We start from the raw sequence: 12723 nt of genomic DNA, 5'->3' as shown, positions 1-12723 counted from the left end.
TTAACAGCCATCACTAATAATAAAATTAGGCTTGAACACAAGCCCTGTGATGCTGTGACCATCAATCTGATCACCAAGACGGCTGCTCGTGGCCCAGTGGCATCTGTAGCGTGGATGGTTCTCATCCCAGGCTGGACAGCAAAAGATTTCATCACACTCCTCAGAATGGCTTACAACTGAAAGCCTGGAAGTGTTTATTTCTGGAATTTTTCATTTAATATCTTGAGATCATGGTTGATGGTGGGTAACTGAAACCCCTGAAACTGAAACCTCAGATAAGGAGGACCTGCTATAATAAAATAAAGACATAACTTCCTTTCTGGTATTTCCCACAGATTTCTCACAAGAAGGGAGGCTCATTGATTATGGGAAAACATAATGGTAAAAAAATCAGTGTAAAATAACTTTTAAATTGATTTTTGTCTTTATGATCTTAAGCTGCTGAATCAGTCTATGACTTTTTGTTGCACTCCTCTTTCGGTTGGCTGGGATCCTGCAGAATTGCCAGTGCATCCCTGTAACCAGCAGGCTTGGGCTGGGCAGCGTCAGCACTGAGTCTGAGCTCCCTCACGAGTGCGCTTTCTTTTCCCTCCAGCTGGAACGTGGTGGGCATCCAGGGATCCCTGCTCAGCATTTTCGTGGAGCCCATTTACTTCTCGAGCATCATCCTGGGCAGCCTCTATCACGGGGACCACCTTTCCAGGGCCATGTACCAGCGGATCTCCAACATAGAGGACCTGCCACCTCTCTACACCCTCAACAAGCCTTTGCTAAGTGGCAAGTATCTCTAGAATGTGCCCATTTCAGCTCTATCTTGATTTTGCAATGTTTTAATCCTCGTGAATGAGAAAACCACCACCTGAGCTACTCTGTGGCTATCAGAGAAACATCAGAGTTCTTCTAAAGGGACCCATGGTGATGTTTCTGGATCTTTCTGGGCCTTGTCCCTAGGGCCTTTTAAGTGAGTCCCTTGGTAAAATTAATCTCTTTTATCGATCACAAACCTAGCCATTCATAGAATTGATGGGCTCACACCTGTCATCTCAACACTTTGGGAAGCCAAGGCTAGTGGATTGCTTGAGCCCAGAAGTTCAAGACCAGCCTACGAAACATGGTGAAACCCCATCTCTACAAAAAATTAACCAGATATGGTTCCAGCTACTTAGGTGGTTGAGGTGGGAGGATCACCCGAGGCCAAGCAGTCGAGAAGATTGCACCACTGCACTGTAGCCTGGGCACCTTATGGAAGGAAAGGAGGGAAAAGAAGGGACGGAGGGAGGGAGGGGAGAGAGAAAAAGAGAAAGAAAGGGAGAGAGGCAGGGAGAGAGCGAGAGAAAAGGAAGAAAGAAAGGAGGGAAGGAAGCAAAGGAAGGAAGGAAGGAGAAAAAGAGTGAAATTATGGCTGGGCTTGGTACCTGTATATTTTTCTTTCACTCAGGCAGTGTATTCACTCCTGTCTCAGAAGCAGAAACCCACAGACACCAAAAACTGTCAGCATTGGCTTTCCCAGACTAGCCTTGAGCCAGGTCTCCTGGACATTTATCCTCTCTTGGAGCCACCCGGGTGTTCACAGTGATGAGCTGCATGGAGCCTGCCCTGGGCTCCCTGGAGAGGCCCCGCTGGCTCTGAAAGGTGGTGACAAGTAAAACCGGGGGTACCAATGGCAGGCAAAGCCTGTCTCCCTGATGTCTGCACCTACCCTCGATTCCTTTCATTGCTGGTTTTTTTTTCTTTTTTTAGAATTTCAGTGGCTAACAGTAAAGTGAACAGGAGCTTTTGAATTCAAAGGTCCTAAGCTCACCTTTATTTAAAAGGACACAGTTAAGGTATTTTTATCTTTTTAAACATATAATTTTGCTTCCTTTTTTAAAGCTCAAAACTAAAACCATAATCCTAACCTGAAACACGTTTATTTTGTTGTGTGTGTATGTGTGTGTGTGCTGCCTTGTTCTTGTGCTTGGCTACTAGCACGCCTTTAATTTGAGAAAAAGCAGTGTAGAATTTTATTTGAAAGCATGTCTGTCAGAGCACATGAAGGAGGCAGGGATGGGGAAAAACAGTTGTCTTGAATTAAACTGTACGGCTCCCTAACTTAACCGTTGTGTTTTAAGAAAAACAAAATAGATGGATAAAACTTGATGGTAAGTAAGGTGAAATTGTAGCATCAATGTCTTTTGAAGTATTTTGTTGTGTATTGGTGTATGAATTTCTCATGATTTAGAAAATAATATTCCCTCTTTGTTCTCTATCTTCTATACTTCAGGGAAGAGTGCTTTAATTTTAGCTGTCATTCATCTTTCATATTCATAGATACTTAAAACATTGCATGTGGAATATGGGACACATAGGTGATGCTCAAAAATAGTTGTTAATTAGGGCCTTGTTGAATAGTGCTGAGTAAGCAATATCTCATCCATAACTAAAGTCTGCAAAGACAGGATCATTTTGCTAAAGAAATTTTCTAAGATATTGAAAGTAGAGCTCAATTATAAAAGTCCAAGTATGTGTATCATATTTCACTTATGTGAAAAGCATCTATATCTGTTAGAAAAAAAACCTTGAAAAATATATCTGTAAGATAGACTTCAAAGTTACTGATGCATCTATAAAGTATATAACAAAATAAAAGAAGCTGCTGTTTGTCTTTTCCTCCCCAGTATCATCTCTAATCTTAATAGCCTAAAACACATAACCAGACCCCTCCCTGGTCCCCACTGCAGGGGCTATGCCGAACTGATTCAGCCGCAGCAGAGAGCCTGGGTTGGAGCCGTGAGGCTGCCCCTGATCAGCTCTGCCTACTTGGAGGCTTCTGTGTCTTGGGTTCTTCATATGCCCAGTGGCAGGGATGGACCAGGCGCCCCTTGCAATTCTTCTGGACAAATGGGCCACTGTCATATGAAAATGAAAGGACACCACTCAAGCTCCAGGAGGCAGAACGTTACTCAAATGCTGGGCCAATAAACAATGTCACCCTAGCACCGAAGTATATTTTCAAAATGCAAACGATTTGAAATATCTCATTTTTGGTAAATGCTTTATTTTGGAAATGGGTTTTTGTTGTTGTTTCCCTGAAGAGCATTCAAATCAGCAAAGTAAGTAGCTTTGGAGAAGACACCTTTAGACCAGGAGTCCTGTGAGTCAACCGGACAGTGTTGCAGGAAATTAGGTGAGCCGGAGGATTGAGTAGGCGGGGAGGGCTGATGCTTGTGCTTCAGAATTGAAGTTGAAAGCAAGGAATGCTGTGGATGTTGCCAGAGGCAGAAGGAACCAAACAAAAATCTAGAGGGGCCAACGTTGATGTCTTAATGGATTTGGGAGGTCACATTCTTTTCAAAGCTAAGCCCTCAAAACTTTATTGAAAGGAAAGTCTTACATTTAACCAGTGACCTGGACAGAGGAGCTACCAGGACATTGGCGCCCTTGCTGTGCGTCTCCTGTGTGTATCATACCTCACATCGTGTTTGTTATACTTGTCACTCACATTTAATTGTAAAGTTCATTCCTGTGTTAAAAACAGAGCCAGGTATGATGGTGCCTAGTGAATTGTAGTGTCTTTAGGGAAGAACAGAAATGGACATAAATGAATACAAAGAATTACTAAAACAAGTTTACCTGAAACCTAGAGCAAATCAAAGTAAAAATGTAGGGATAGGGTGTTTATTTCTTTTAAAAAAAATAATACCGTCAGGATTAAAATGAGAAGAATTAGATTTTCATTTCACCCTGAACACTAGTTCTAGTTTAAGAAAGCTTCAGGGCCAGGCATGGTGGCTCACACCTATAATCCCAGCACTTTGGGAGGCCAAGGCGGGCAGATCACCTGAGGTCAGGAGATCGAGACCAGCCCGAACATCATGGAGAAACCCCATCTCTACTAAGAAAAATACAAAATTAGCTGGGCTTGGTGGCAGGTGCCTGTAATCCTAGCTACTCGGGAGGCTGAGGCAGAATTACTTGAACCCAGGAGGTGGAGGTTGCAGTAAGCCAAAATCACGCCACTGACTCCAGCCTGGACAACTGCGCGAGACTCTGTCTCCAAAAAAAAGGCTTCTTGGTGCCAAGCTGTGAAGTGTTTGCCTTTGTGAGCATGCACACTTGGTACCCCTGCTTGGCACCAAGGAAACAGAGGTCTCTCAGGCTTTCTGAGATCTTCTTTCGAATGAGTTTCACATCCAGCGCTTGCAAGTTTCAGGACAATTCCAGCTTCTAATTTACATCCATCGACCCCCTGAGTGTGAGCTCCTCGACTGGCCCAGTTTGTTGTCCAAGGCTCACTATGAGAACCCAAGAAGAAAGAGTGGGCAAATGCCCTGTGGGATGGCTCTGGGGCCCTTGTCGACAGACAGCGTGCTCTGGGGTCCTTGAACCCTATCCTATCCTGCTGGTTTTCATGTTGAACATTGGCATGAACATTAACAAACAAGGCTGCATGGTGGGGGTAGGGTTCTCGTGAACAGCTTGCATTTAGGCATATCTGGGAGGACAGCACAGGGATCTGAGGCGACTGGCTGCAGGCCCAGGTGTGTGGTGGGAAGAAGGCGGGCACCAACGGAGCTGCTGTCCACCCAAGACCATCCAACACCATGGGCAGGAAGAGCAAGGAAAGCTGGTTTAATGAAGCCCTGGCTGGAGTGAGAGAGAAGAAACATCACTGTGAAAGTGAGAGAGACAGTGTGTGTGTATGTATTTTCCAGGTAAGAGCAGGCATCGGGGTTGTAGGAAAGAAGTGTCAGTAATGTCAGTTTCCTCCTTAGGATGAAGGAGTAAACAAGAGAACAGCCACCAAGCTTTGCTCCAAGTACGAAATCATTTTTTCATCTTATAATTTTTCTTTGCATTTTATTTTTGTTTTGTTTCTCCCCTTTAGTTTCACTGTACTGATTAAATTGTATTTTCCCTTTCTTCCCACTGGTGATTTTGAAGTTCTAAATCTTATTTCTATTCTAACTAGTGGTTACCTCGATTTTTTAAAACAAATATATTTAAATCACTTTGAAAAAATGTTGGCATCAGGAATTAATTAATATTTTTAAAGATCCAAACTTGGGAAAAGCTAAAATCTTGGGCTCATTTTTATTCCACACTCTTCCCATCCTCATCTTCCTAGATTCTGATGACATCATCTTGAGTTTTAGAAGCTCATTCGATATTGTGCTTTTTCTTTAAAAGCCTTTCTTAATAAGTCACACAGCCACATGATCAACAGTTGTCTCTATGAAAATGTAAGGGCTCCTGGTTTCTCTTCTAACCAGTTTTCTGTAGCCAGTGTCCCTGCCCTTAATTCCACATTCAGATTTATTTTTCACTTTGCTGGAATGCATCCTTCGTTGGGGTGACAGGGTGATTTCTTGGTTGGTTGGTTTTGTTTGACTTTGGAGAAGAGGCCTGTGTGGTTGGGGCTCTGGATCCTGACTTTACCTGGTCCTCTTCTGTACACCAGGTAGACTGAGAACTGCAGGTGTCTGGGCTCCGTCCTTTCCCTAAGGACACCTCAAGACCTCCATGTCACCCCTCCATTGTCACCCTTTGTCACAGAGCCAGTTTGAGTTTCTTCCCTTTCTAGAAAGTACCCCTTTCTTGTTTTCTGTATGGTAGCATTAAATTTATTTGTTTTCCTTAAAATTCAGAAATCTCAGCAGATTAAGCCTAGGCGTGTGGCTAGCTTGTTGGGGTTTCTTTCCTACTCACTACGCTGAACCCTCTGATCTGGATTGTTGAATCTTCACTTCTGAGAATTTCCTTCTGTTGTTTCACTTCTGCTAGAAGCATCTTCTCTGCCCTTTCTGTTGTCCCTGAAAGTGCTGCTGAACAGAACTCACAGGGCAGCGACCAGTGTTTCTCCTCTCATCTGATGTGCTTTTTTGACTGCACTGCTTTCTAAAAGAATCCCTGACTCCTCTGTCACCATCTCAGGAGTGAACTGCTTTTCCCATGGAGCAGGCTCCCCAGGAGCTCATGCCTGGTTTACTGCACCATACCCACCACACGGTTCCCCCTCTTGCTCTAGTTCTCCTTTCTAGGAATGACTCCATCTGGGGTTCCTCATCTCTGTTGGGTTTTCAGTGGCTGCGTCTGAGGTTCCTCATCTCTGTTGGGTTTTCATTTCTCCTTTTGCATACTGGGATAACAACTTTCTAGTGATTGGAACCGTCTAGAGAAGAGTTTCCTGAAAGGAGCTCAGCTCCCCCTGACTGGAAGTGTTCAGATTGAAATGGATGGACATGGTTGTTATGTACATGGTGGCAGGGGATCTGGCTGGAAGGACTAACCCACATGACCTCCAAGTGTCTTCAAAGCTCAAGATCCTGGGAATGCAATTTGCTTGTTTTAAATTCTCTGTGTGGATGACTGTAATGGTAAAGTACAGTTACCTACCTTATGAATGACGCCTTTGAAGGTGTTTAAAAATAATAATTGTTATACTTCACTGACTACCATCCTCAGGCCATTTCCCAGGGCATACATGTGCTCAAGTCAGGAGCCAGATTCTTACATCCGTTGCTGAGTCTGCGCCGCAGTCCTGTGGGCCAGGCTCGTCGTCACCCTTCAAAGTGGAAGCAGCTGTAGCCAGCAGACATTGCAGGGCTTGCAGCTCATGGCCATGTGCCACTGTCCATAGCACAAGTACAGCTTGAACCCACATCTGACCCTTCACCACCCCAAGCCTTGCCTCCTGTGGAGGACAGAGAGGGCACCAGAGTGCCATGTGGCTCCCCCAGAACTGCTTCAGGAGAAGGAGAGCTAGCGGGATCACTGTGAGCCCCTCAGCTGCACTCCACCTGCTGCTCTCCTCCATCCACGTCCAGTTAGGCCCTCCTGCCCATGTGGCTTTCTGGACATGAGCCCACCTCACTCAGGACCGTAGTCTGGGGCTCCTTCCACAGCTGGTATTTTAAAACCTTGAAGTCTCCTTTGAGAAAGAAGTATTATTTGGCCAGAGGTCTCCTATGTAAAGCTCTCTGCACCTGGCTGGGGTTAGTGGACAACTGGGACAAGGCATGACCAAGCTGGCAGAGAAAGCCTGAGACCAGCCCTGGGGAATTGGCTGGGAGGGTCGGGAGAACCTAGCCATCTTGCTCTTTATGCATTCTCATCGATCGCGTTTATTCCTCTGTCAGCTCAAGGGCTGCCCTTCTTAAGATGATCAAAGTGAAAGGCTCAAAGGCACTCTGCTCTCAGCTTAAATGGCAGGTTGGTTTTGGACCCAGAGGGGCTCAGAGGCTCCCTCCTATGTTGGGTGGCCTGCATCATCCTCACTGGGAGGTGCTGTGCACAGTTTTCCTTATGCTTTAACTCATGCCCAGGTCTTGACTATTTCTTATTTGCAATATAAAGGCCACTTTCAGTTGAGATTGCAAGTACATATTTTCCTTGACCCACTAATAAATGTCTAATAGTTTCTATAACATGAACCCATAATAACCGTAAAATATCTATTGTTAATCGTTATGTATATCATCCACTTTTGATTACCCTACTATATGAGGAACCTATTAGAAAATATCTTTAGGGTAGAAATAAGAAAAAACATCAATGCCAGCTCTTCTGAGTTTTTTAATTGTAGCAGTTATTAGGCCAATTCACAGTTTCTTTGTATTTTTGCTTTAAAAGTTCTGATTCAGCACACTTAATTTACAGCAACAGAGGGATTCTCATTACCAGCCAAGTTGTTCTTGCTTTTATTGGTTTCTGCACCATGGCCTGGGATTAACTCATTACCCTAGTTCCCTCTTTGCAGCCCAGAAAGATAAGCATCTCCATGGTGTCAGCCCCCACACTGCACTGGCCTCAGGGACTCATAGAAGTATGTGCTCATGACTAGTTAGGGGCTTTCTGCCCCAGAAAAAGCATATGGTTAGTATTGGAAGCTCCAGCTATTTTCTTTTTGCCTTATTTCCTCCATTTTTGTTCCAAGATGGGACTTGATTTAACTTAAAATATAAAAAATATTTTGTACTGTTAGGGTCTTGACACTTTTCGTTAATTAATCATTGAGTTTTAGTGAAAAATACTGTAATTCTAAGGTTTAAGTATCATTCAACAGTAATCCTTTATTTTGATGAGAAGAAATGGAATTGCAAAGGAAGATAATATAAGCATTATCCATTTGTTTATGAAAGATTCAATTCCATTATGGTCAGAGATTCCCCAACAGTTTAAGTGGACACCAACTCCTCTAGCCATCCCCCGCCAAAAGAAATCCTTCCTGATTCTGTCTGCTTGAAGGATATGGCCTTGAACATGCTCCTGGGGCTGCTGCCTCTACAGACTGACAGCTCAGGGACCTGCAGGAACTCAGAACATGCAGCAGGTGCTAGAGGTAGGGCAGGTGTGCTGGACAGCCACCAAAGACCTCAGTTCCACTGGCAAAACTGTGCCACAGGAGAAACCTGAGCATATGGTAAAAACTATCCCAGCAGCACTCGGTCAGTGCAGGAACAGTGACCTCAGGAAGACATGAGGCTCCTACCAGTGCCTCTGAGGAGGCTAGCCCAACCCTGTGTGTGGTTAGGGCACACCTGACCACCACGGAAGGATGATGCCAGAGATCTGGGTTTTTGGGACGAGCACATGGTCTTGGCTGATTGTTTTCCTTCAGGCCTTCCCCAGAGTTGAATGCACATCAAAGAAACAAGCAGAAGAAACCGTGCCAGTTACTAGTATTGAATAATTTTTACTTACAAAAATTTTACATGGATTATCAAACTTATGAGCAAAATAGGACAAAAGAGAAGGATCTAGGTGAGAAATAGGACAACAGAGAAAGTAGAAACAATTTAGAAAACAGAGAGAAATAAGAAAAGATAACGCTTATTTGTATGTTATTTAGTAAGTGCTGAAGTTATAGAAAATATTCAACTAATTTTTTTTAGTGTGCTGTGGGCATGATTTTGGGTGTTGGGATTTTGCAGTGAACAGGGCAAACAAAATCCCTTCCTCATGGAGCTTTTGCTCTGATGAGGGTAGGGGAAGGTGAAGTCAAATAAATCTCATAACATGGAACAGAAAGGCAGAATTATGAGAAAGCCTTAAGAGATATGAAAAGTTATTCAGAAGGCCCAATGTCTATTTAGTCACATTTTTAAAATAGGAAGTAGGGAGGAGGAAATAGCCGAAGAAAATTTCTCAGTACAGAGGGAAAACACAAGTACTGGAATTAAGTGGATGCACTGAGTACTGAGCAGGATTAATGAGAAAAGTCCATGCCCAGCACATCCCTGTGCAGTTTCAGAAGACCAAAGCAAAGGGAAGATCTTAAAAGCTTCTCAGTTACCTGCAGTACGTTTCAGATTTATATAACCCTTATCAGGACACCAGAAGTTAGAATGGAGTTATGAGATGACCTTCTGGTTCTAAAGAAAATATTTTTATTGGAGAATTTCCTACGTAACCAAATGTTAATCAAGCATTGAGACAAAGTGGTAATTTTTAGATAGTTAAGGATTCAGAAGACATATGCTTTTGGAGGAAACACAATGACTTGAGGATACTCTAGCAAAATGAAGAAGACATCTAAGAAAGAGAAAACTTGTATTTAAGGAAGAATACCATATAAATCCAGAGTATAATTGAAAAGGATAACTCAGCAGCAAGCCTGAAAAGTGACTGTTCCAAATTAAAAGGGAGAGTCATATTAGACAATGCTAAAAGGAATATTTTTAGAAGATGAATTTATTTTTAATGAATAGCCTAACTGAGAAGCTGAATGCTCTGAATGGTAGGGTAAAAGCAAATACTTCTTTTGTGGACCAGAAAAAAAAGGTAAAGAAGAGTGGAAACTCCAGGGAACATAAAAAAGCTATTTATGAAAGGAGTGGTTCAGACATGAAGCAAACAAAACTAAGGCATGATTTTGAACAATTCTTGAGAAACAGAACAAAGAGACTCTGGTATAAGTTTGCGCTTGGAGTGGTGTACTGAGGAGCACAGGCATGGTGGTGGTATCAGCACTGTTTCTCCTGCACAGTCTGTCACTTTTAATTATATTTCGTATGCCTTTTTAAATCTTTCATGTTTCTCATGATTCTGTAGATCTACTATGAACTTACAAAAATTAAAAATTTAAAATAAAAAGGCAAAAACTCATATAATTATTAGATCAGATAAGAAACCAGAACTTAAACTACTGACTATTTAGAATACACATATCAAAAAGGGTGAATTGGAGCCCCACTTAAACTTAGGAGATGATGGCCTTGAATGAATGGGAACGAATAAATGAACTAAGCCTTCGTTTTCCAAAATTGGGAGGGAAAGCAGCAATAAAGCTAAAGAGGAATATAGGAAGAATGAAGGAAATAGAAGTGAGAGAGAGGGAAGGAAGAAGAAAATAAATTATATAGGAAAGAAGAAAAAAGATTAAAATTAGTAAAACTGGCCAGGCATCATGGGTCATACCTGTAATCCTAGCACTTTGGGAGGCTGATGCAGGTGGATCACCTGAGCTCAGGAGTTCAAGACTAGCCTGGCCAATATAGTAAAACCCCATCTCTACTAAAAATACTTTAAAAAATTAGCCAGACATGGTGGTGCACACCTGTAATCCCAGCTACTCAGGAGACTGAGGCAGGGCAGTCACTTGAACCCAGGAGATAGAGGTTGCAGTGAGCCGAGATTGTGCCATTGCACTCAACCATGGACAACAGAGCGAGAGTATGTCTAAAAAAAAAAAAAAAAGTAGTAAAACTAAGAGGCATTGACTTCAAAGAACAATAAAACAGATGTACCGTTGCCAGGGCTATCTAATGTAATATCAGATAAAACAAAAGTAACAGTGGAAATTGAGGGATAGCTACAGATAGGGACCTGCCTCAGCCTCCCAAAGCGCTGGGACTAAGAATGATCCACCATGTCTGACTCCTGTAGGTTTTTTTTTACAGATGTCTTTATCAGCTTAAGGAATTTTTTATTTCTAGCTTACTAAGGGTTTTTAATCAAGAATGTATGTTGGATTTTGTCAGTTGCTTTTTTTTCTGCTCTTAGATGACTTTTCAGCGCAGTGATGTGGGACTTCAGTCCCAGCTACTTGGGAGCTAAGGCAGGAGGAACACTTGAGCCCAGGAGTTTGAGGCCTTCCTGGGCAATGTAGTGAGACCCCATCTGAAACAACAGCAACAAAAAATGAGATAAGCATTTGGCTCATTTTTCAGTCTGCTAATGGTGACATTAAAAAAAAAAAAAAGCAATTAAACCAACCTTGCATCCTGGGATAAACTTTATATGGCTATTATGTATTATTCTTTTTATATATTGTTGGATTCAATTTGCTAAAATTTTCTTTAGAATTTTTGCATTTATAGTATACTTGTCTATAGGGATATTGGTCTATAATTTTAGTTTAATGTCTTTGTCAGGCATAAAATGAGTTGAGATGCATTTTTTTTCTCTTCAGTTTTCTGGAAGAGTTTGTTTGGATTTGGTATTATTTCATTAAATGTATGGTTGAATTCACCAGTGAAGCCATTGGGTCTGAAGTTTGCTTTGTGAGAAAATATCTAACTACAAATTATTTTTCTATAATAGATTTAGGACTGTTCATATTATCTGTTTTTTTTTTTTCTTTTTTCTTGAGTGAGCTTCAGTAATTTGTCTTTCAGGGACTTTGTTCATTTCATCTAATTTGTCTCATGTATTGGCATAAGTGTTCAGATTATTCCTTTTAATATCTGTGGTATCCCTAATGATATCATCTTATCCCATATATTGATGATTTGTGTCCTCTCTTGTTTTTTCTGATCAGTCTAGCTAGAAGTTTATCAATTCTGTTCATCTCTAAGTGCCAACTTTTAGGTTCAGTGATTTTTGTCTTTTGTTTTATATTTCAATAATTTTTACTCTGATTTTAATTGTTTCCTTTTTTCTGCTTACCTGGTATTTCAATTGCCCATCTTTTTGTAGTTTTTAAGGGGCTAGCTGAGATCATTGTTTTAAGACCCTTTTTACTGCTTTTGTAGCATTGAAAAATTATATGTTGTATTTTTATTTTCAATGATATTAAAGTACTTTGTTCCTTGGGTTACTTAAAAGTCTGCTATTTAGTTTTAAAATACTAGAAATTTTACAGAGATCTTTCTGTTGTTGGTTTTGAGTTTCATTTAATGACTTCAGTCCTTTTAAATTTGTTTAGACTTGGTTTTATGGACTAGAATATGATCTGTCTTTGTATGTGTTTCACAAAACTTGAGAATGTAAATCTGCCACTTTGGGGTAGAGTGACCCATAAATGTTAATTAGGCCAAGTTGTTTGATTATATTATTTATTTTCTTTTATATTTTTATTGAACTTCTACTTGATCAATCAGTTATTGAGAGACAAGATTGAAAATCTCTTGGTTATAATTGTACATTGTCTATTTCTTCCCCTTTTTTAGAGTTTTTACTTCCTGTATTTGTAGCTCTGTGATTAGATGCATAAAAATTTAGGGACTGTTGGTTTCTTTTAATAAACTGACCTCCTTTATCATTATAAAATGACCCTCTTTATTTCTGGTAATCATGTTTGTTTTGAAATTTGCTTTGGGATTAATATAATCTCTTCAGCTTTCTTTTGATTAGTGTTAGCACAGTATATTTCTGTCCCTTTATATTAAACTACTTTATATTAAAAGTATATTTCTTATAGGCAGCATGTTTGGATCTTGCTCCCCTCTCCCACCATGGACAGTCTCTGGCTTTTCACTGAGGTACTTAGACCATTTACATTTATTGTGATTATTGATATTA

At 41.1% G+C, this 12723-nt stretch overlaps 1 protein-coding gene across 7 annotated transcripts in view; it reads left to right on the top strand.

Moving 5' to 3' along the window:
* ADARB1 (adenosine deaminase RNA specific B1) overlaps positions 1–12723 on the top strand; it is a 150309-nt gene that overhangs the window by 128806 nt on the left and 8780 nt on the right. For all 7 annotated transcript variants that reach the window (XM_017538539.2, XM_017538537.2, XM_017538534.2 and 4 more), the window contains one exon: positions 596–777. In XM_017538539.2, coding sequence (XP_017394028.1) covers positions 596–777 — 182 coding nt within the window. The remainder of the gene's footprint in view (positions 1–595; positions 778–12723) is intronic.

The sequence above is a fragment of the Cebus imitator genome, unplaced genomic scaffold (genome assembly GCF_001604975.1).
Source record: "Cebus imitator isolate Cc_AM_T3 unplaced genomic scaffold, Cebus_imitator-1.0 Scaffold112, whole genome shotgun sequence".
Taxonomy (NCBI): domain Eukaryota; kingdom Metazoa; phylum Chordata; class Mammalia; order Primates; family Cebidae; genus Cebus; species Cebus imitator.
Note: the sequence above shows the minus strand (reverse complement) of the source record. Positions and strands in the feature narration are given on the sequence as shown.